This window comes from Aphidius gifuensis, linkage group LG1 (genome assembly GCF_014905175.1).
Source record: "Aphidius gifuensis isolate YNYX2018 linkage group LG1, ASM1490517v1, whole genome shotgun sequence".
NCBI classification, from domain to species: domain Eukaryota; kingdom Metazoa; phylum Arthropoda; class Insecta; order Hymenoptera; family Braconidae; genus Aphidius; species Aphidius gifuensis.
In genome coordinates this window covers 22,802,308-22,826,054 of record NC_057788.1, presented here as the reverse complement: position 1 = coordinate 22,826,054, position 23,747 = coordinate 22,802,308, and the positions used below count along the sequence as shown (strand labels likewise).

The window sequence follows — 23,747 nt, the reverse complement described above, 5'->3', positions numbered from 1 at the left end:
TATATGTTTTATTTATTTATTCATTTATTTATTTATATTCTCGTATATTATTTGAAAATGTCTCGTTGTAATAAATCCCAACAGAAACAAATGAATGATTTAATAGTATACTTTAGATATATCTCCCAAGGTAAATACGATTCTATTATTCCTTGGAGAAAATGTCTACTGGTTATAAATAATTACATCATTGAACAGAAAATGTTCATCTTATTGTAGAATTTTTCAATTGTCAGAATAACAGTTGAATGACATATTTTATTTAGACCTTTTTCTCATTGTAAAACATAAAAAAAATCAAGTAATCATTGAAACAGTTTTATAAATTGACAAATGAATTTATTTAATGAATCATATTAATAGAAAATAAAATACGTAGTATATTTATAATAGAAAAATAAATGAAATTGGTTGTCGTATATGGAGAAAAATTTGTTATCACAGTTGGACCAACAAGCACTCTAATGACGATCCTTTCAGCTCGGTTAATCTTTTCGCACGAACTACTATTTCAGATAAAACTTTATCCAACAATTTTTTTTATTTCAACAAAATTCACAACTCGTACTTTTCGTGCGTGGTTCCGCTTGTCAAGCTGACGGCTAACTGCCATCAAGTTTTTTTTTTTTTTTTTAATTTTCACTACCCCTCCTTTTAAACTTTTAGGTTCTGCAGAAAATTTAACGAGTAGATAATAAAATTTATCAACTAAATTAATATATTATTATTTTTTTTTCATAAATTTTATTTATTTTTGAATAAACTTTTTTTTCACGTGATTATAGTCCTTAATGACAGCTTTTTTTGTTTTCTCAATTTTAAATAAATCTAAATAAAAAAAATGAATATTTATTTACGAGTCGATTGAGTAATAGTGGACGATTTTTGATTGTTTATAAAATTAGAGTAGATGGGGCTTCGTTAGTGTCGTGAACAGTCAACTCATGAAATTTAGTCAAGAAATCCCCAGAGATATTTTTGAACAGAACAAAACTCAAATCAAACATTCATGTAGTAATTAATTTGGTAAATCTTAATTAATGGAAAAAAATTTATAACATTGTTTTTTGTTCAGTTCACCATTTGTTTGTTTTTCGTTATATTTATTTTCTTTCTTTTTTTTTTTTAGGCATTCAATATAACATAAAGTACAATACATTGATTTTTATATTTAAATTAATAATTAAAATCGAGCACCTCGATTCACTAATAAAATTGATTAGCATTTAATCTAGATAATTATAATTATTATAGATTTTTTTGTTTTTTTGTTTTTTTTTTTTTCACAATTACAATACAAGGAGTTGATGTCATTAAATCTAAAATATTGTTTTACAAAAACATAATTTCACATCTTCTATTATTATTAATATTATCATTATTTATACAGAAAAAAAATTAATTTTCACTTAATTTATTATACACGTAGTTTATTAATCTGCGTGAAATAAGGAAGAACAAAAATCATTTAAAAAATTATATATTTCGTGTAAAAAAAAATAAAATAAAAAAAAAAAAAATAGAATTAAAAAAAATCAAGTTTGATTAATAATTATATCAAACTTTATTCTACTGTACAATTAAAAATCTCACCCATCAATGGCGCAGTTTTACATTCGAATCGAATAAAAAAAATTTGATTGTAAAGTCTTTAAAGAAAATAAAAATATATATTTTATATATATCTAATATTTAAATGTATAAAAAAAAATCTATAAAAAAAGGGAAAAAAAAATAAAAAATAGTTTGACTTTTTTTTTTTTTTAAATTCTCTTATGTAAATTATTAATTATCATCGGCATCATCATCATCATCTGATATATATTTTTTCGTAACACGTTTTCGTCGGCCAGCTGTTCTACTTCCTTCACTTCTTCGTCCTTTCATTTTCATTTTCATTCTCATATTTGATTCACCATCTGAGCCATCATCACCATCACCTGTAAAAAAAACAATATATTTTAATTAAAAAATATATATACTAGTTAGAAAAAAATTATAAATTTAACAATTAATTAAAAATAATAAATACCTTCATCAGTATTTTCTTCAGTTTCAAGTCGTTGTCTTGCGTTTGTAAAAACTGATTGTAAAACAATTGAATCCTCATGAATTAAAGAGGCTTCTTCATTATAAATCTGAGCATTTTTACATAGTTGCATAAAATCTCTCTCCAACTCGTCAAAGTCACCATACTAAAATGAACAAAAAATAATTTAGTTGATTGATTATAAAATTTATATGTTTATAAGTTTTTAAAACAAAAAACTTTATTTATTTTTTTTTTTATACTTACTTTTCCTTCATCAACTTTTTGTATTAACTTGTTGATAGTTAAAGGTTTTTTGATAACATCATAATAGTCTGGTAACTCTCGTTTGGACGGTAGTTTCATAAATGGTTGACTGAGAAGTCGTCCATCAGTATTATCAGTATAATTAACAACAACCATCAATAATTTTTTCATAGATCTACGTATTTTAATATCAGCAGCAGCTGCGGCAGCAGCAGTAGCAGCAGCACCTCCACCTCCACCGCCACCTCCACCTCCTCCACCACCACCACTAGCACCTCTTCTTTTTTTAGGTGGTGGTATTTCATCATCTTCATCTTTTTTTCTTCGTTTACCACGTTTTTTCTTTTTTTTATCATCTTCTTCTTCTTCATCATACTCAACACCATCATCATCAATAGCTCTCATCCATTCTTTTTCAGTTAAATTACCAGTATAATCAACTTCTTTACGTTGTCTTGATCCTCTACCTAAATAACGATCTTCTTCTTCTTCATATGTCCATCTTTCAACTTCATCATCATCTTTAACAAGCCAATCAGGTAATTCATTTTCTTCAATTAATCTTGATTTTCTATTTGGTCCTGATTTAGCATCTTCACGTCTTCTTTCAAGATCCATTTTTTGAAATATTTCAAATTCACCCTCTGAACGTGCAATCATTTGATTAACTGTTTCATCATCTGGTACTTCATTTTCTTCTTCATCATCAGCATCATCTTGATGTAATATAGATTGTAAAAATTGTTGTCGTTCAGAACCAGTTGATTTTTGATCAAACATACCAGCTTGTATAACTTTTTCATCCATATTTAATTTATATCTTGCTGCAGCAAGTATTCTTTCTTCAACTGAATTAACAGTCATTAATCTTAATACACGTACTTCATTTTTTTGTCCAATTCTATGTGCACGATCTTGTGCTTGTAAATCTTGATGTGGATTCCAATCAGAATCAAATATAACAACTGTATCAGCTGCTTGTAAATTAAGACCAAGACCACCAGCTCTTGTTGATAATAAAAATAAAAAATAATCTGATCCAGGATGATTAAATTTTTTTAATAATTCACCACGATCTTCAGCTTTAGTTGTACCATCTAAACGTAAATATTTAAAACAACGCCAGCCTAAATAATCTTCCATTATTGTCATTAATTGTGTCATTTGACAAAATAATAATACACGATGATTTGTTGCTTTTAATTTTGGTAATATACGATCAAGTAATTCAAATTTACCCGAAGCACGATATAAATCTGGACCAGATACAGTATGTGAACCACGTACACCAATATGTTCACAATATTTTTCTTCAATAACTTGAAACATAAATGGATGATTACATAATTTACGTAATTGTACAATTGTATTCATAAGTGCTTTTGCTCCACCTTTACCATGTTTACCTTTTTCTGAACCATCAGTTAATAATACACCTTTACTTTGCATATGTTTATATAATACTTTTTGTAAACCTGACATATCACATTTAACAATATATTCTGTTTTATCTGGTAATTGTGATTCAACTTCTTTTTTTAAACGTCTTAATAAAAATGGACGTAATACTTTATGTAAACGTCTTATTATTAAAATTGTTTCTTCTTCATTAAGTTCAACTTTTTCACCAGTTGTTGCAAATGGTGCATTAAACCATTGTTCAAATGTACTACATGATTTAAATATTGATGGTAATAAAAAATTTAATAATGCCCATAATTCTGGTAATTTATTTTGTAATGGTGTACCAGTTAATAATAAACGATGTGGTGCTAAATAATGAGTATTTAATACTTGTGTTAATTTACAATGATGATTTTTCATTCTGTGTCCTTCATCAATAATCATATATTTCCATTGTAATTTTGCTAATACACTTTTATCTTTAATAACATATTCATATGTTGTTAATAATACATTAAATTTTGTTGCACGCATTTGTGATTGTATTGCACGACGTCCTTGTGGTGAACCTTTGTATGATACAACAACAACACTTGGTGCCCATTTTTCAAATTCTAATACCCAATTTGATAATGTTGATAATGGTACTATTATTAAAAATGGACCATTAACTTTTTTAGTTTCCATTAAATAAGTTACAAGTGCAATTGTTTGTATTGTTTTACCTAATCCCATTTCATCAGCTAATATACCATTTAAATTATTATTAAATAATGATACAAGCCATTCAAGACCTTTTATTTGATATTCTTTTAAATTACCATTAACCATTATTGTTGATTGTTCAGTTACTGATTCATGTACAGTATGTGCAATACTATAATATGTTTGTTCTTCAGTTTTATATTCATCATCTTCAACTTTAACTTTATTTATTGTTTTTTTAGCTTTTTCATTATCATCAACAGCAGCAGCTGCTGCAGCAGTTGCAGCAGCAATAGCAGCTGAATCATTATTTTTTTTTTCTTTATTATCTTCATCATCAGAATCATTTTCATCACTATCTGAATCAATTGCCTCCCAGCCTGGATGTGATTCTAAAAATGTTGCTAATTGACTTAATAATGGTGCATCATCACCAGTTAATGTTCTACCAGTTGATGGTTCAATAACATTAATATGACGATCTGTTTGTGAACCATCTTTACCATTTTCACCTTCACCATGTTTTTTTTTCTTTTTTTTTTGTTCTTCTTCAGCTTGTTTTTTTCTTTGTTCAATTTTATGTTGTTTAACCATTTCTGTTAAATTACCAATATATTCATCTGTTTGTGATAATAAAAATGCTAAACGTTTATCTTTTTTTTGATCAATTAATTTACGATAACCTTCTTCATCTTCAGCCATTAAACGACGCATACGTTCTTTTTCAATTCTTTCTTGTTCTTTTTTCTGTTCACGTTCAGCATTTGCATGATAATTCATAACTGATTTATTTAATCTTGATAATTTTGCAATATTATTTCTATGAAATTCTTTAAATTCTTTAGCATGTTGTAATACAGATGCTAAAAATTCTTGATGTTTTTGACGACGTATACGTTCAGCTTCAAGTTTTTGTTGTTTTTCTAATTTTTCAGTTGCACGTGCTTCACGTAAACCTTGACGTTTTGCACGTTTATAAGTTTTAATATTAACACCTGTTTCAAGTGTTGTTTCTTTTCTAGTACATGCTATTATTTCTGATCTTAATTGACGTTGAAAATTTAAAACACGAAGCATACGTAATTCAATTTGTGCTTGTACACGAAGTTCCTCAGGCATATTTGTTGGTAAATTATTTAATTGTTCCATACGTAATGCAATACGTGTTGATACACGATTTTCACGTTCTTGTAATATTAAAAGTGGATCTAATCCAGCTGGTTTTGATACTGTTGTAACACGATTTATTTTTGTAATTGGTTGATGTTGCTGGTGTTGCAATTGTTGTTGATGTTGCTGATGCTGATGATGCTGTTGTTGTTGTTGTTGTTGATGCTGATGGTGATGATGATGATGATGTTGTTGTTGTTGTTGATGAATATTTTGTTGATGAAGATGTTGATGTAAATGTTGTTGTTGTTGTTGTTGTTGAAGATGCTGATGTGGGTGTGGATGTGGATGGGGATGTGGATGTGGATGATGATGATGGTGGTGTTGAACCTGAGGTGGAAGTGATGGCACTTGTTGTTGTTGCTGCTGCTGTTGAGCTGGAGGTTGTTGATGTTGCGGCGGAGGTGGTTGTTGTAATTGCGGAGCAGGTGGTTGATGATGTGGCTGAGACGATAGTGGTGATTGCGGTGGTGGAGGTGGTGGTGGTATTGGTAATGGTGGTGCTGGTGATTGTGATTGTGGTAATGATGGTGGTGTTGATGGTGGTGGAGGTGGTGGCAATGATGGTGGTGGTGGTGTTGGTGTTGGTGGTGGTAATGATGGTGGCGGTTGTTGTTGAGATTGCTGCTGCTGTTGTTGAGCTGGTATAGGTTGCGGGGGTGGTGGTGGTGGAGGAGGAACAGGAGGAACAGAAGGAGGAGGCTCTCTAGGAGACTGTGATTGAGGTGGTACAGGAGAAGGAGGAGGTGGTGTTGGATTTGGTTGTTGAGACTGAGGTTGTGACTGAGGCTGAGGTTGAGGCTGCAGCTGATGTGTTGGCTGCTGAGATTGAGATGGAAGCTGAGATGGTGGTGGCAAGCCTGGTCTTGGAGGCAATTGACCCATAGCATTCGAACCTGGTGGTGGTCCTTGTGGCATTGGCCCTTGTGGCGGTTCCATCGGTCTCTGCCCCATACCTGAGGGAGGTGCTCCACCTATTAGAATTTTATTTGTTTTTTTTTTTTCTTTTGCCAGCAAACATCAGGATCATTCTACTCTACTTTTGTATTTATTTAATTCATTATTTGTTATTTTATTTATTTTTTTTTCTTTTCTTTTTCTTATTGTCATTACTATGTCATCCATAGACACATGCTTGGAGCAACATATAAAAACAAAACAAAAAAAAAGTAACAAAACATAAAAAGAAACAAAAGACAGAGCAGTCACCTGTGATAAGCATCTGTACAAAATTTAAAAAAAAACAAAAAAAAAACTCATAGACCTTTCTACGTCGGTTTTAACGATCACCGATTATAACAGTTATTATATGTATATATACATGTGTGTGTTTTTATATGTGATTTATATAATTTTGTTATTTTATAAATTTTGTTATTTTAAAAAAATTCAAAAAAGTCGTGGATCATATAGGTGGTCAGGAGATGAGCATAATAATCAACTGATGATGATAAATGATAATGTCTCGTCCAATGTAGAAAGGCCTTTTTTTTTTTTTTTTTTATCTATGTGTTGTTTTCATTTTCTTCCTTTTCAACTCACCTTGTACAGCAAGTGCGAGTTGTTGTGACAGTGGTTGATTTCGTGCAAGTAATCTATAGGCCATTATTTGTACACGTAATTGTTGTAATTGAGGTGGACTAAATGTTTGTTTTTCTCCCATTCCACTTCCTTGTCGTGCACGTATTGCAAGTAATTGTGAATAACGTGGATCTTCCTGCAATCCTTTTTCTTCCATTGAATCAATGGCTTTTTGTAATGCATTTAAATTTTCTTGACCTGATCCAGGTGGTAAATTTCCCATTTGAGATCCTTGATTTGGTGGACCATGCGACATTGGTCCCATTCCAGGTGGTCCAGATAAACCTGGTGGACCACCTTGATTAGCACCCATTTGCATTGAACCTATTTGAGCATTTTGTGATCCAGGTGGCATATGATTTGAGCCTGATCCTGGTGTCATTTGTCCACCATGTGACATTTGGTTGCCTAAACCAGACATTGACATACCTCCACTGCTATGTTGTCCTGGCCTATATAAAAATAATATTAATTATTAATACAACATATACAAAAAAAAATAAATAAATAAAAATAAAAATAGTTTTTAATTAATCTTACATTCCCGGCATATTCATTTGATGACCAGGCCCATGACTCATTTGTAATGATGAATTAGGCCCCATTTGTGATGGACCACCAGGTGGCATTTGTCCACCCATTGGTCCCATTGACGAAGATGATGATGATGATGATGATGATGATGGTGGTGGTCCAGGTCCCATTTGACCTGGCGGACGGTGATCTGACATTGAATTTGGTGGCATATGATTACCTGGACCACCTTGTGACATTGATGAAGGTCCCATATGTCCACCTGACATTGGACCACCCATATGTCCTGGTGGTGGTCCTGACATATGTCCTGGACCACCTGACATTTGATTATTAGCTCCACCAGGTACCATTTGTTGACCTGGTCCAGACATATGTGAAGCACCTTGTGGTGGACCACTCATATGAGGTCCACCAGGACCCATTTGACTTGACATATGATTTGACATCATATGACTACCTGGTGGACCACCCATTTGTACTCCTGGACCTAACATATGTCCACCTGGTGATGGTCCACCCATTTGACTTGGATGTATTGGTCCTCCCGATTGACCCTGAAATAATTAAAAATAATTCATTAATAAAAAATAATAGTAACGAAACAAAAAAAAAAACCAGGAAGTCTATCGACACAGTTATATACTAGAGATTAAATTATATCGGCTTCAATGGAAAATTTATTGAAAATAATTCGGGGATTTGTAGATAAAATTTAAGTTTAAAAAGAGAAAAAAAAATAAAGGGGAAAATTTATGACGAACATACGTGTGTGTATACATGTATGTATATTTTTTATATTTAACCAATCTAGTCAACATTATCGTAAAAGAAATAAAAAAAAGTATACAGACATATTCCACTGTGTATCATTGGTTTAATGCACAATGATAAAACTATTAGACTCTACAATTTACAGTTGACATTGCATATCACCTAGCATAAAATTCTCAACTCTATAATCATCAGATTAACACGTATTTGTATCAATAATCCAATAGAACAAAAAAAAATCATACATTGTTCAAGTCAGAAAATACTTATTATATATTCAAGTCTATATATAGAATTGTATATACAGATAGTCTATCCAACAGTTTAATGATGTTAATTTTCAAATTGTTTGTGATAAAATGTTGAATATAATGGATACAAATTTTGACAATTGAATGATGTGAATGATGATGATGGATGTATTTCAAAAAAATTTAAATCAGTATTTTTTTTTTTATTAATAACACTCGTTATATAATTTTAATGATAATGTTTAATCAGCAACCATAATGTGGTAAGAAAAAAATATAAATTTGTTATAAATTATTATAAAATTAATTAAACCATATATTTGGTTAAAGTTTTTCTTTCATCTATTGCTTCTTTTATTTTATTTCTTTTTTAGTTTCTCTCTTTTTTTTGTTAGATGATAGGGTAGACCACACGCTTATGGCACGTGGCATATACCGCTTAATGCATGAACACAAGTGTGAATAGACAATAAAAGCTTTTAATAACACACTTTGAACACGTGTTATTGTATATTATAATTGTGATTTTATGCATTTGTAGTACCTACACCTGTTTGTTGATTTATAACAAATAATATTTCCTGTTTTATATATATATTTCAGTATATACAATAAATGACGAAACAAGATTAAGTTTATAATGGAAAATAAAAAATAATTTATATTACAACATAGATTAACTGTCTACTTGATAAGAAAAAATTTATTTATATTTAAAATATAACAAACTTTGGCTGTTATGCATTAGAATGAAATTAAAATTTTCCATTTTTGTTTTAATAATAAATTCAAGGTTTTATGTTTTAAAAATATTTTAACAAAAAAAATTATAATTTTTGCTTGTTGTTGCATTGCTACAATGGTGATTAAACTGAGTTGAAACAACATAAATTTTTTTTTTTTTTTCAAATTAAACAACAATGTATTTGTTGACGAAAAAAAATGAAAAAAATATCAACTTTGATCCTACAAAGATTGGATTTTTTTTGACATATTAATTCGAAAATAATAAATAAATAGAACATTTAGATCTTCTGGAAACTTTAGTCTTTGTAACAATTTTAAAATAGTGGGGGAAATTGTTGTTGGTTATTTTTGTATAAGTAGCCTTGCTTTCATCAATGTCAATTCACTTGGACTCCAGTCAATATAGTGAATACATTACTAAATCAAAGTTTAATAAATTTTATTTTATTAATTATTTAAATTACTTTCTTTAACATCAATTAAAATGGTTTATCAACTTGATCTTGATCATTGTTATGATTTTGTTATGTCATTGACAATTGAATCTGGAAAGGTAATTATAATTTAATTTAATTTTTTAAAATTGCTAATAATTTTAAGATAATTAAATTTATATTTATTTTAAATTTATTTTTTCATTTAAATTATAAATTTTTAGATTATAAAAGATGCATTACAAGGAACTAAAAATATTGAAACAAAAAAAGGTGATTGGGATTTAGTAACTCAATATGATAAAAGAATTGAAAAAATTTTAATTGCTGGTCTTGCAAAAGAATTTCCTGATCATCAGTAAGTTAAATAAAAATATTATTATTGTATGAAATTAATAAAATTAAAAATTCATTAATTAAAAATTTATTATTATTTTTAATATAGATTTATTGGTGAGGAAACAGTAGCAAGTACAAATTTTTTACCAGAGTTAACAGATGCTCCAACATGGATTATTGATCCAATTGATGGAACAACAAATTTTGTGCATTCATTTCCACATACTTGTATATCAATAGCACTTGTTGTTAAACGTAATATTGAAATTGGTATTGTTTACAATCCAATTTTAGATCAATTATTTACAGCAAGACGTGGAGAAGGAGCATTTTTAAATGGCAAAAGAATTCAAAGCTCAAAAATTTCAGGTAAAAATATACAAATTAATAATAATAAAAATTAAAATTAATGTATTTTTTTCTATTTTTGTTATTAATAGAGCTTAGATCGTCTTTGGTGTGTATTGAAGCATCATACGCAGCAATAAAATCAACACGAGATTTGTTATTGGGAAGAGTCGAGGCATTTGTTTCAATTGCACATGGAATAAGAGTACTTGGTTCAGCAGCTTTGACCCTGTGTCATATTGCAATGGGAGCAGCTGAATTATATCTTTCAGATAACTTATATCCATGGGATGTTGCTGCTGGTGTTTTAATAATACGTGAAGCTGGTGGTGATGTATATGATACATCAGGTGGTGAATTTAATTTAATGAAACCTAGAGTACTTGCTGTTGGTTGTTCAAAATTAACACCAGAAGTTGCAAAATTAATTCGTTCTTCTGATGATAAAATATATCGCAAACGAATTATCAACAATCAAGACAATTCACTAGAAAGTGGAAGTGGAAGTAATTAAATCAAACAAGAAAAAAAGAAAATTAAAAAAAAAAAATTAAACAACAAAAAACTATTTTTATTTTTTTGTGTTTGCTTGTTGTTTTTTTTTTTTTTCTTCAGTCATTAAACTTGAGAATTTATTATTCATTTTAATTTAATATTACTATATTTGTATAAAGACGATTACACTGATAGACTTAAGTGTTTATCAATAATAAAAATAATTTTAAAAAAAATAAATAATTTCATTTGTTTTTTTGTATTGTAAATTTGCAATATTATCTGTTTATCTTATATTGTGACAAGATAAAATCAACTTGAAAAAATAAAAAAATTGATATAAATTTTCAGTTGATTTTGTTTGTCCATAAAATTGAGAACAAAATGTCTTGTAATCACGAAATTGTAAAATATTTTAATTTTACTAAAAATTTAACTATTGAAGCTGGCAAAGTAAGTCATTGATACAATTATTATATACATTTAAATACGTCATTTTTTATTTTGTCAACAAAAATAAATAAATTAAACAAATAGAAAAAGTACATGAGTCACTCAATTAATAATAATTTCTACGTCAGAAATTTCTCATTATGACTCAACTAAATATAACAAAGAAATATTTGTATTGTTTTTTATTTAGATTTTAAAGGAGGCAATAAATTTAGAAAAAACTATTGAATTTAAAGACCATTGTGGTGATTTAGTTACACAAACAGATAAAAATATTGAACAAATATTGATAACAGCATTGAAAAATGAATATCCTAATCACAAGTAAGCATAATTTTATATTAAAAAAATATATAAATTTATATTTTTAATTTATAATTTAAACTATTTGTAATATTATATTGTTTAGATTTTTAGCTGAAGAAAGTTCATATGGAAGCACAGAAAAATTAATACTTGATGATGCTCCAACATGGATTATTGATCCAATTGATGGAACAACTAATTTTGTGCATGGTTTTCCACAATGCTGTATATCAATTGGATTATCAATTAATAAAATTATTGAATTGGGAATAATATATAATCCATCAAATGATGAACTTTATACTGCAATAAAAGGTCAGGGAGCATTTTTAAATGGTAAACGGCTTAAAGCATCAAATATAACAGGTAAAAGTAAAAAATATTATTAAAATAGTTTAAAAATAAAATTTTAATTTTAATTTATATTTTTAGAACTATCAAGAGCAATGATTATTATTGAACCAACTATGCTAAAACTAGGTTCAAAGTTTGCAGAAATTTGGAATGAAAGAATAAGTGCTTTGTGCAAAATAGCAGAAGGGTAAATTATTATTTAAAAAAAATGTATGTATAAAAATAAAATAATGTTTTAATATTTTTTTTATTTAGAAGTAGAAATGTTGGATCAGCTGCATTAGCAATGGCTTATGTAGCCAGAGGAATTATTGATGCATTTCATCTAGATGGTCTCAAGCCTTGGGACGTAGCTGCTGGTTATTTAATTATCAATGAAGCTGGAGGAACTGTCATCAGTTCAAAAGGTATTTTAATTATTAATATATAATAGAAAATCAATTAGATAAAGTAATTATAATAATTTTTTTCAGGTGGACCATTTAATTTTATGGAACCAATGACACTGGCAACATCAACAATACAACTTGCAACAGAAATATCAAAAATAATTATTGACAGTGACCTTCAGATACAACGTAAAAAAATTAAAGAAAACAACGATAAATAAATTATTTAAATTGTGTGTGCCATTGTTTTTTTTTTTTTTTTTTGTATAACATTATAATTTTTGCATTAAATAAAATATACAATAGTTTAAAACTTTGAAAATTAAAATAATATAAATATCATTATTTGAATAATTAAAAAAAAAAAAAATAATTATAATTTTAAATTATAATTAGTGTATAATTTTTATTTAATTGTTTTTCTTGAAAAACCAGAATTTTATATTATTTTTTTTTTTTTTTATAAAATAACAAAACAAGTTATAAAAACAATAATATTAATGAGAATGTCGTCAAAGTAATATTAACAATAATTAATATTATTGAAATAATAACTTGTCGTGTTATTTAAAAAACATATTTAAAAAATATTTTTTAAAAAAACATAATTAAAAAGTTTAATCATTTTTGATTGTCATCTTATCAGTTTGGATCAACAAAAAAAAATAATAAAAAGATGGGTTTTAATGATGACAAATAAAATTATGCATAACTTGAGTACATACAGACAGTGATTAAAGGTATCGTACCTTTCTATAATTTACTGACCTTGGTTTTAAGATTATTAAATAATAAAAAAATAAAAAAAAAAAAAAAAACGAATTGAGGGAATTGCAAACCTTCACGGGAGAATGGAAATCTAGCATGATACATAATCCTTCGTGTATTGTGATTTTATTGGGATAAAGTAAACAGGAGATGGAACACAAGTCTTCAAATAAGTATCAACGTGAAACAATTAATTCGCAGTCTTCATTCTGATTTAACTGGATAAACATCAGCCAAAAAAAAAAAGTTACAATAATTTTGTATCTCAGCATTAATAAGCTTTAATTCAAAATGAAACATAATGAAGATTTTTATTATGAGGTGGCAATGAAATTGGCTCTTGAAGCAGGACAGGTAAAAATTTAATTAAATTTTTTTTAAATAAAATTATATAATGAAAAATTAATTGATTATCCAACTGAGTGAACAATAATTTTTTTTTTTCTGTTCATTAAAAGGTTTTAAAAAGTTCAATAGTGGCAACTAAAACAATCAAAGAAAAACAAGGTGATTGGGATCTTGTTACAGAATATGATAGAAAAATTGAAGACATTATTGTGGGAAAATTGAAGAATGAATTTCCAGATCACAAGTAAGTCATATCAAATTGATGATGATAATAATAATTTTGTAATTTTTTTTTTTTTTTGATAGATAAAATTAATCGTGATTTTAAATAAAAATATTTGTTTAATAATAGATTTATTGGAGAAGAATCAACTGGAGCAAATTTGCCTGAATTAACAGATGATCCAACTTGGATTATTGATCCAATTGATGGTACCACAAATTTTATACACGGTTTTCCTCATACTTGTGTTGTAATTGGTCTATCAATTTCCAAAGAAATGAAAATTGGAATTGTTTATAATCCAATACTTGAACAATTATTTACAGCAAGAAAAGGAACTGGTGCATTTTTAAATGGTGTACCAATTAAAACTTCATCAATTATTGGTATGTCTAAAAAAAAAAGTAAAATATCAATGCAAATAAAATTAAAATTACAATTAATTAATGATAATATTTTTATTAGATATTTCAAAGGCTTTAATTTGCTTGGAACCAGGATTTCTCAAAGTCGATAATTTAAAAAACAAAATGATTAAAAGAATTCAATTGATTGCCAAAGAAACACAAGGGTAAATTTAAAAAATTTTATAATCCAATCAGCTTTTTCAAGTGTACTATGTACAGGGAAATAAAAAAAAAAAATAATAATCCATGCAATATAAATATTACAGAATTAGGACTCTTGGATCAGCAGCTTTGACCCTTTGCTATGTTGCCATGGGAGTTGTTGAGGGTTATCAAATTGAGGGTCCTGGTATATCAACTTGGGATATTGCAGCACCATCAATTATAATATCTGAAGCTGGTGGTGTTGTTGTCGATCGTATAACTGGTAATATGCTACAATTATTATTACCATAAATCAATATGTCAATTAAATTGGAAAAAATAAATAATACAACAATAATACTTCTTTCAGGTAAAAAAGTTGATATTATGAATCCACGAGCTATTGGTGCATGCAATGATAAAATTGCAAATGAAGTTATTAGAATAATTCAAGAGGCTGATCGTCAAGCTGAATTACATCATTAAAAAAAAAAAAAACAAGGAATATATTTACAAAATAATTCTTACATATTTACATTCTTTATCTGTTAAATTATAATTACAATAATAATTCTCACTCAGTAATAATATGTAAAAAAAAAAAAACAAAGAAAAAAAGCAATAAAATAATAATTGCTTTGTTGATGTTAATTAAGAAATGATGATATTAAATGACTTACTTGTGGGCCCATATTTGGAGGCATTTGTCCAGGATGAGGTGGATAATTTTGTTGCTGGGGTCCTTGTTGTGATTGTTGAGGAGGGCCTTGTTGTTGTTGTTGGGAAGATGAAGATTGATTAGACATTGATTGTGTATTTCCAGGGGGTGGCCCACCAGGATAACCCTGAGTTGGACTTTGTGGATGATGATGAGGTGGACCCATTTGACTACCTTGGGGATTTGATGGTGATTGTTGTTGTTGTTGTGATGATGATGATGAGGGTGGACCCATTGGACTTGGTGCTTGTGGTGGTGGCATAGGTGACAATTGTGGCGATGGACTCGCCATGTTGCTCCTATCAACCTCCAGTTTATCTCATAAATTTAATTAATTTCAGCATCTTAATCACACACAAACACATTCACACACAATAATGATTTCAAATTCATCTTGGTAATTTAAAAAAAAATTTATTTTTATTATTTATTTGCAATTTTAATATAACTCTTTTTTTTTTTTTTTTTTTTTTCTGAATTGATTAAAGATTTATAATTTATTTTTTTTTTCCTCGTTTTATGTTTTTATTATTTATTTTTGATTATTTTATCAAACACTTTTTTTTTAAATAAATAAAATAAAGACAAGAGACGGGTAGGGGGGCGTTGAATAATCACTCAATGAGGGGAGTTTAAGCATTGACAAATAAAGTAAACGACGTTTTAAAACTTTTGGAGTAAATCATTAAAATATTACATATGTTTTTAACAATAATAAACACTTTTTATGAATAATATTTGTAAAAAAATTTATTTTTTAAATGACGTACTTTAAATATTATAATATATAAATACTTTATTGTTATTAAATAAATTTGTTGTTGAGTAAATAGAGTCGGTGACAAGCCACAACGACGTCGAAGTCACACACAAGCCACCGGCCATTTTACTTGCGCCCCTGGAATTTATCATTGAGTTTAAACATTGCGCATAAGGGGCGGTAAATTTAAATATTTAATTAAACACTATTATTAATAATAATAATATATATTTTATAATTAATTAATTATTTTATTAAATAATTATTAATAATGCAATTAATTTTTGCAAAATTAAATTTATAGTTTAATTTTGGCTTGACAATTTATTAATTACATTATTTAAACAATTGAAACACGAAATTTGGAACGTTCCATATTTTTAGAATGTTCCAGCAATTTATTCCACCATGTTCCTTGTTTTTTTATATATTAATTACTGTTATTATTATTATTTTATTGGGAAGAAAAACATGGCTGCCCTCGTGAAAATAAAAAATTTGATTGCTCCATTAACAACAAAAAAACATGGAATTATTTATAATGCTATTAGAACAAGTAAGTTTAAATTATTAAATTATTATTGTTGTTTAATAATAACAAGTATTGTCATTGTACTTTTTTTTTTTTTTCTATTTAATATTAAAAATATTAATGACAGGTTAAGCATTGTTGTTACATAAGAAAAAAAAAAAAACACTGACATTTCTTTGTTATTATTAACATTGTTTTATGTGTATATTATTGATAATCATTATATTGTTTTTAATTATAAATATTCATACTTAAAAATTAGTTTTTTCTTTTTAAATTACATAAGGTATATGATGATTTTATGAATCTATTTTATTGATATTTAACAGAAGTTCAGACAGTCAATGATTGGAAACCTGGACCATTCCCAGAAACTGAGGCTGAACGACGTGCAGCTGCTGAAAAATATGGATTGAGTTATGAAGAGTATGAACCATATCCAGATGATGGTTTTGGTCATGGTGATTATCCAATGTTGCCATTGAAAGGTGTTGCTTTAAGAGATCCATATTATCCTTATGATTTTCCTGATGAAAAAAGAAATTTTGGTGAAACGGTAAGATTATAAATAAATACACTATTTTATATAAATTATATATAATTAAATTTCAATATTTTTTATTTAGTTACATGCTTATATAAATATTCTTGGAGAAGATCGCTGTGATTTTGGTGAAAAACCAGCTTTTCCTTATGGAAAAGTATGGTTGTATTCATGGGGAGTCATACTTACATTTGTTGGAATACATTATTTTCTTCGTGATTATCCAAATTTTAGACCAGTTGTATGTATTATTAATTAAAAAGACATATTTATTTGCTATTCATTTAAATTATAATTTTAATTAATTTTTTTTTTTTCAGCTGGAACATCAATATCCAAAACCAGGTGCTAAACATTATACCTTTGAGCCAGCTCACTAAATCAATAAACAAAATTATTAAATACGTAGAAAAAAAAAAATAAAATCAACACGAAAAGAATAATAAAATTATATATAAAAAAAAAGAAAAAGAAAACAATTTATCTCAATTTTTATTATAAACCTAGAGAAAATTATATGTAATTTTTATATTGATTAATATTCAAAGTTTTTTGTTAGAGTAATTACATTGAATTTTAATTTATAAACAATAATATAACAAAACTTTTCAGGCAATGCAGTGCTGTCATCTGGTTCATTGATAAGTACTATCTTGACAGCTGTAATAAAAACAACAATCAACAAAACAACAATAATAATACACACGTCAATTTGAGACATGCCTTATTAATATAAACATTCAAGTATTTTTTTAGTAAATTAAATAAATCACGTAGTTAAACATCAACATGAGCCGATCAAGTCAACTGCCAAATCTTGATAAAATTTTTAAAGATGATGAAGAACATGATTTTACTCCAACTGGCGGGTACAAATTATTATTAATTTTAGTACAAAATAACAATTGATAAAACAAGGAGTATTGTTGTTGATGTAACCAATAGGATGATGTTTTAATTTTGTTAATTTTATAGATCTAATTTAGCTGCAATATTCGGTGCATCACAACAACTTGATGGAAGAGATATACAACAATCTCAAGTACAAAAAAATTCAAGTAATAGTGGTAAAAGTACACCAAAATTAACACCACAAAATAAAACTGAAGTTATTATTGCAAAGGCTGTTCATGCATATAAATTGTAAGTAATTTTATATACTTTTTTTAAATTAATTTTGATTGTATATTGATATGATAAATTGTTTAAAATTATTTTAGACAAGATGGTCAATATTCATTGATTGGAAAAGTTGGAATAGCATTAACTGGAAATTTAGCAACACAAACATATCTTTTAATATTATATAAAAATAAACAAAATCATATATCTGTTGTAACTTTAACACCTAATTTTTCATACGATGTTAAAGAAAATAATTATGTTAGTTATTATGATGGTAATAATGAAAATTGGTCAATACTATTTGAAAATTCTGAATCATCAATTGAATTTTCACGAGAAATTTGTTTATCAAAATATTATTTACAAACAAAACCAATGGATACAGTATATTATGAAAATTTAACACCAAAAAATAACAATGAAGCTGCAGCAGATGATGATAATATTTTATTAAATTATTTTTTAATAACAAGTATATCACAGCCATTGCAAATTAAAGATAAACCATTACAAAGTATGACTGTTCAAGTATCAAGTTATGATACATGGGAAAAAACTTTAGCTGGTGTTACCAAAGGAACAAAAAGACTACTAGTGCTACCACCAAGTAAACAACTTACATTAGGACCTGGATTTCCCATGACAAAAGATATTGCTATGGAAATTGAAATTGTTGATATAATTAAATCAGAAGAAGAAAGTATACCATCACCAAAATTACCTGTACCAGGTGGTAAAGCTGCTTTAATATCTAGAATGGCAAAAATGGGTCAATCAATACTTCCAAAAGTTTCAACAACTGATTCTGAAGATACTGAGGATGAAATACAAATTAAATCACCACGTAAAATAAAAAATTCAAGTGTTGAATCTATTCAAGATACAAAAAAATCATCAGAAACAATTATTGAAGAATCATCTCCAGATGCTTCTATTACCTCTGGAGGAATGATGATGAAAAATTTTACTGGCTCAAATGTACTTGGATCACATGGAGCTGTTATTCCTGCTGGTAGAACATATTCACCATCTTGGCCTAGTAATACTCCAATTTATGAACGTTATGTTTCAACTGCTGATGGAACATTTCCAGTTCAAACAACACTTGCACATCAAATGATGCCAATTGATCCAAATATAAATATATTTTTATCAGAAACAAGAACTCAAAATTCAGAAATACGAATGGGAATAAATAAAGTTGCTGATAATGTTCAAAAATTATTGGATAAATTTCATCTTATTGAAATTAAAAATGCTGAACAACCAACAAATGAAAAAGCTCTTGAGACTACTTTAAAAATGATATTGTCACTTAATTCAGAAAAAAATCATCTTAAAAATGATAATAATTTAATTGATGAAAAAAATTGTACTGCAAGCTCAACAGAATCACTACAACTTCAAGAAAAAATAAAATTACTTGAGGATGAATTAAGAATAACAAAAAATAATTTAAATGAATGTAAGTCTAAGTTGGAACACATAGTAACTGTAAAATCAGAATTAATAACAGACAAGCTAGAAATGCAAAAAAAAATTGATAAATTAGAAACACAATTATCAGATACTCATACATCAGTAAGCAATTATTTGTTGAATATCAAAGAGGCCAATGATTTGACTTTAAAATATCAAAATAAAAATCAAGAATTAGAAGATAAAATAAAAGCTCTTGAAGTTGAAAAAAAATTATTAGAAAATAATGATAAATCATCAGAAAAAGATACAACAGCTGAAGTTAAATCAATTATGAATAAAACTTATCAGACTCTTGTTAATAAATATACAGAAGAATTTTATCCACGTGATTTTATCAAAAGTACAATTGCAAATACAATAAAAGTATGTATAATATTATTTTGTTTATTTAAATGATTAATGAATTTTTTTAACTTGTGTCTTGTTTTTTTTTTTTTTTTTTTAAGGAAATAACTCTTCAAGTATTGATGGATGAAAAAAAAAATAAAAAAATTGCTGATAAAGATTTTGCATTGCCTGAATTTAATCATCAATCATCAGGCTCAGAGACAAATATAATTCTTGATAGTCAAGATGGACCACCACCAATTCCTCCAATGGATCTAGATGTTAATGATGATAATGAAGATTTGCTTCCATAAATCATTTAATAAATTACGTATTTTAATTTTAGTATTGTTTTATTTTCAATGATTCTATTTATACTTATAAATGAATTAATATTTAATTAAAATATTCATTTTAGGTGGACTTTTATTTATAAAAACAAATTAAATTGTTTAAATACATTGACACTAATAGATAATTATAATTTTAAAATTATTATCAGTTAATAATTTTTAAAATTAGTCATTAAATTAAGGTTTCATATACATGTACACAATACATACAAAAAAATTTTGATCCAGTCATTCGTGAAAAAAAAAGAATAAAGAAAAAAAGTGAGGTTATTTTTTAAATGGACGTTGTTCGACGTTCGGTTGTTGATTATCAAACATTTAATTGTTGATAAAAGTAAGTTAAAAATTATAATACATAATAAATTATAACATATTTTAAATTAAATATAAATAATAGTGATTAATTTTCAATTGAAGTAGCTCATAATTTATCCGTTTCACGAGCATTTTTATATGAAAAAAAAAAAATATATATTTTCTCGGTCTGAGCTCACGGTCAACCATCTTGGCTTGTGCCACGCCAATCAAGTTACCAAATAATACATGATGTTTTATATATTTCGATGATTTCAATTGTTTACTTTATAAAAATTATCAACAATTAATAACAATGATGATTTATAAATTATTTATAATTTTACAATGGTAGCCTTGAATAACTCTAAATAGAAATGGCAATTACATTTGTTTTATGAAATGACAACTTTTTTTTTTTTTTTTTGTTATTATTATCAAAGCTTTGTTATTTATTGTAATTATAATTATTAATTTTTAAATTTACAGATAACTAGATAAGTAGAAAAAAAACGATCATGACAACTCTAGTAGAGGGTGATGATGACATCTCATTTCATATGGGAGAACTATTTGATAGCTATGAAGACTTGGAATATAAATTGGATACGTATTCACAACGTAATTTTGTTCATTTTTGGCGACGAGATAGTAGAACAGTTAATGGTGCACATATGAAAACAGCAAGACCAATATGTGAAAAATTAAAATATTATTCAGTCAAATATGCATGTATTTATGGTGGACAAAAATTTCTTCCAAGAGGTGCTGGACGACGTCAATCACAGTAAGTATTTTAATTTAATTATTTACCTATGATTTAAATAAAAAAAAGAATTGTATTAATTATTTTGTTAATTATTTTCCATTAAAGATCAATAAGAACCAATTGTCCAGCTCATATAATGCTACGTGCTTCAAAAGATGGAACAAAATTAGAAGTAACAGGTGTTAATAATGAACATAATCATGAAATATCAGAAGAATTATTTAAAAAATTACCACAAGAAAGAAAATTATGTGGTGCATTAAAAGAAGAAGTACAAGATTTAATGCAATTGCATATTGATAGAAAAAGACTTAAAGAATATGTACGTTTAAGAGCAAATAAAATATTACGATCAAAAGATTTGTTTAATATTGCAGCAGCAAATAAACAAAAACGTAAAATTCCAGAAGCTCGTGCATATGAATTATATAGAAGAATGGATGAAGTTGAACAACGTGAAGAAGATAGATTAAAAAAAAGAAAATGCTCAGAATCAGAAGATGATGTTGCTGAAAAAATTAAAAAAATGAAAAAAGATCATGATGTATCATCACCATGGGGTCAAGATGGATTTGAAGGTGAAATGGAAGTTGGTGATAGTAATAATGATGAAGAATGTTATATTGATTTACAAGAAGTAGAAGAAGAAGGAGAAGAAACAATTGATGAAAGTACAACTGAAGAACAATTACTTGGAAGCAATGAAATAACTGATACTGATAGTGAAATTGTTGGTGAAATGGTTATGGATCCATCCAGTGATCCATCTGTTGTTATTGATTCAGTTGTTCAAGTTGATGCTTCATCACTTTATGTTGATGAACCAGATTTTAATAGCTTCAATCATCTTGGTCATTCTGTTGATGACAGTGATTCACCACAAGGTAACAAAATTAATAGTTATAATATTAAAAAATATAAATAATAATAATAATAATAATAATTTTAAAAATATATATTTATTAATTACAGCATTGGATATTGGAATGATGAACCCAGTTGACATCGATGAAATATCAAAAACATCAGTAACATCACCATCACCATCACCCCAAATATGTGATCCACTTGAGAATGATAAATCAGTATCTAAAATTTGGGTTATTCCAAATCCATCAAATAATGATAATGAGACTGATAATAATAATACTGATGTTGATAATATCAAACAACAAGATGATAATAATATCAATAATGCTAATGGTGAAATTGGTGATGTTGTTTTTTCTGATGAAGCAAGTCATCAATTATTCGCTGAACAATTATCTGTATTACGTGCTGAAAAAGTAAAATTACATCATGAAACTGATATGCTTAAATTAAAAAAAGATAAACTTAAATTACAAATGGATTGTTATACAGGCGAAATTGAAAAACAAAAAATGGAAAAAGAAAAATTAAGATTACAAATTGAATTATTACGATCAAAATTTATTGTTAATAATACGGATAATACACCACATTATCATAATGTGCCTTAATTTTATTATTATATAATCATTTTTATATAAACTCTATACGTATACTTATAAAAAAATAAGAACAACAAACCCATGTAAATAATTCTTTTTTTTTTTTCTTTATTTTATTATTATTATTCATGTTCATTATTATTATTATTATTACTATTATAAAATATGGAAGAGTTTTGTAATTTAATTTAAGTGTGTGTTCATTGTTGGTCTGAGAGATCCTTTTTTTCAGGTCAATTACAATATTATCATACTTGCTTATACCATTTGTATTTGTAGAAAAAAATCGGTGAGATTATATGTAATAATGACATAAAATTTTCACGTGTATAATGAAATTTAAAATTTATTCATTTATATTTCCAGATTGGGAGATTTTTTTTCACTAAAATCTTTACCAAAATGGAATTAATTTTAAACCATTAATTACTCGTACACTTGAACCAGCAACAAGTAATAAAAACCATCGTAGGCATCGACATGATAAAAATTTATAACATAATGTTTATTTAATATTTGTAATTTAATGTTAACAGATGACATCAAGTGTGGCCAAAACATTCACACGTGCTAATGTTATTCACTGGGACCAAAACAAAAATGACTAAGTTGGAGCAAAATCAGTTTGAAATAAGGTGAGTTATTTTATATTACTTTTGAAGAATACAAGTACAGTTTAAAATTTACTCAATAATAATTTAATAATGAACAATTATATATTATTTATTTAAAAATAATTAATTGATAATACTTAAATAATAAAGCAATAAGTAAACCTAGATCTCCAAGTGAACACAATCAGTTACGGCAAATAGATTAATATTTAATTATTTAGTTTAATATTAATATTATATTAATAATAAACTAAATAAGATTGAATAATTATTTAATATTTTTGTTA

At 26.9% G+C, this 23,747-nt stretch overlaps 7 protein-coding genes across 10 annotated transcripts; 6 read left to right on the top strand and 1 right to left on the bottom strand.

The window, feature by feature from the left end:
- Positions 1-1,567: 1,567 nt before the first annotated feature.
- LOC122853387 (ATP-dependent helicase brm-like) lies at positions 1,568-15,677 on the bottom strand. 3 transcript variants are annotated; one of them, XM_044153846.1, is made up of 7 exons: positions 15,151-15,677; positions 7,697-8,247; positions 7,118-7,608; positions 4,708-6,549; positions 2,297-4,677; positions 2,033-2,195; positions 1,568-1,940 (listed from the first exon to the last, which is right to left on the bottom strand). In XM_044153846.1, exons 1-7 carry the CDS (start codon positions 15,478-15,480, stop codon positions 1,786-1,788), a joined length of 5,913 nt encoding a protein of 1,970 aa, XP_044009781.1. In that variant the 5' UTR covers positions 15,481-15,677; the 3' UTR covers positions 1,568-1,785. The 3 variants fall into 3 exon arrangements, with proteins under 3 accessions (XP_044009781.1, XP_044009764.1, XP_044009774.1); XM_044153829.1 differs by having other exon boundaries at positions 2,297-6,549; XM_044153839.1 differs by having other exon boundaries at positions 2,297-6,531.
- LOC122854085 (inositol monophosphatase 1-like) lies at positions 9,652-11,531 on the top strand. The gene is made up of 4 exons (XM_044154500.1): positions 9,652-10,015; positions 10,121-10,254; positions 10,342-10,604; positions 10,676-11,531. Exons 1-4 carry the CDS (start codon positions 9,947-9,949, stop codon positions 11,095-11,097), a joined length of 888 nt encoding a protein of 295 aa, XP_044010435.1. The 5' UTR covers positions 9,652-9,946; the 3' UTR covers positions 11,098-11,531.
- On the top strand, positions 11,429-12,837 carry LOC122854107 (inositol monophosphatase 1-like). The gene is made up of 6 exons (XM_044154522.1): positions 11,429-11,531; positions 11,722-11,855; positions 11,941-12,203; positions 12,270-12,378; positions 12,447-12,598; positions 12,665-12,837. The coding sequence occupies exons 1-6, from the start codon at positions 11,463-11,465 to the stop codon at positions 12,799-12,801; spliced, it is 864 nt and encodes a 287-aa protein (XP_044010457.1). The 5' UTR covers positions 11,429-11,462; the 3' UTR covers positions 12,802-12,837.
- On the top strand, positions 13,082-15,819 carry LOC122854118 (inositol monophosphatase 3-like). The gene is made up of 6 exons (XM_044154534.1): positions 13,082-13,702; positions 13,807-13,940; positions 14,049-14,305; positions 14,385-14,490; positions 14,593-14,753; positions 14,841-15,819. The coding sequence occupies exons 1-6, from the start codon at positions 13,640-13,642 to the stop codon at positions 14,954-14,956; spliced, it is 837 nt and encodes a 278-aa protein (XP_044010469.1). The 5' UTR covers positions 13,082-13,639; the 3' UTR covers positions 14,957-15,819.
- Positions 15,820-16,012: 193 nt separating this feature from the next.
- Positions 16,013-17,444, top strand: LOC122854213 (NADH dehydrogenase [ubiquinone] 1 beta subcomplex subunit 8, mitochondrial). The gene is made up of 5 exons (XM_044154677.1): positions 16,013-16,128; positions 16,414-16,504; positions 16,810-17,036; positions 17,107-17,265; positions 17,345-17,444. Exons 2-5 carry the CDS (start codon positions 16,420-16,422, stop codon positions 17,402-17,404), a joined length of 531 nt encoding a protein of 176 aa, XP_044010612.1. The 5' UTR covers positions 16,013-16,128; positions 16,414-16,419; the 3' UTR covers positions 17,405-17,444.
- Positions 17,445-17,605: 161 nt separating this feature from the next.
- Positions 17,606-20,572, top strand: LOC122853653 (FK506-binding protein 15). The gene is made up of 4 exons (XM_044154076.1): positions 17,606-17,893; positions 18,000-18,167; positions 18,245-19,994; positions 20,078-20,572. The coding sequence occupies exons 1-4, from the start codon at positions 17,814-17,816 to the stop codon at positions 20,270-20,272; spliced, it is 2,193 nt and encodes a 730-aa protein (XP_044010011.1). The 5' UTR covers positions 17,606-17,813; the 3' UTR covers positions 20,273-20,572.
- On the top strand, positions 20,536-23,170 carry LOC122853798 (rho GTPase-activating protein gacV-like). Of its 2 annotated transcripts, none has more exons than XM_044154222.1 (4): positions 20,536-20,645; positions 21,095-21,392; positions 21,480-22,258; positions 22,347-22,943. In XM_044154222.1, the coding sequence occupies exons 2-4, from the start codon at positions 21,124-21,126 to the stop codon at positions 22,853-22,855; spliced, it is 1,557 nt and encodes a 518-aa protein (XP_044010157.1). In that variant the 5' UTR covers positions 20,536-20,645; positions 21,095-21,123; the 3' UTR covers positions 22,856-22,943. The 2 variants fall into 2 exon arrangements, with proteins under 2 accessions (XP_044010157.1, XP_044010162.1); XM_044154227.1 differs by lacking the exon at positions 20,536-20,645 and adding an exon at positions 20,764-20,985 and having other exon boundaries at positions 22,347-23,170.
- The last annotated feature ends 577 nt before the right edge of the window (positions 23,171-23,747 follow it).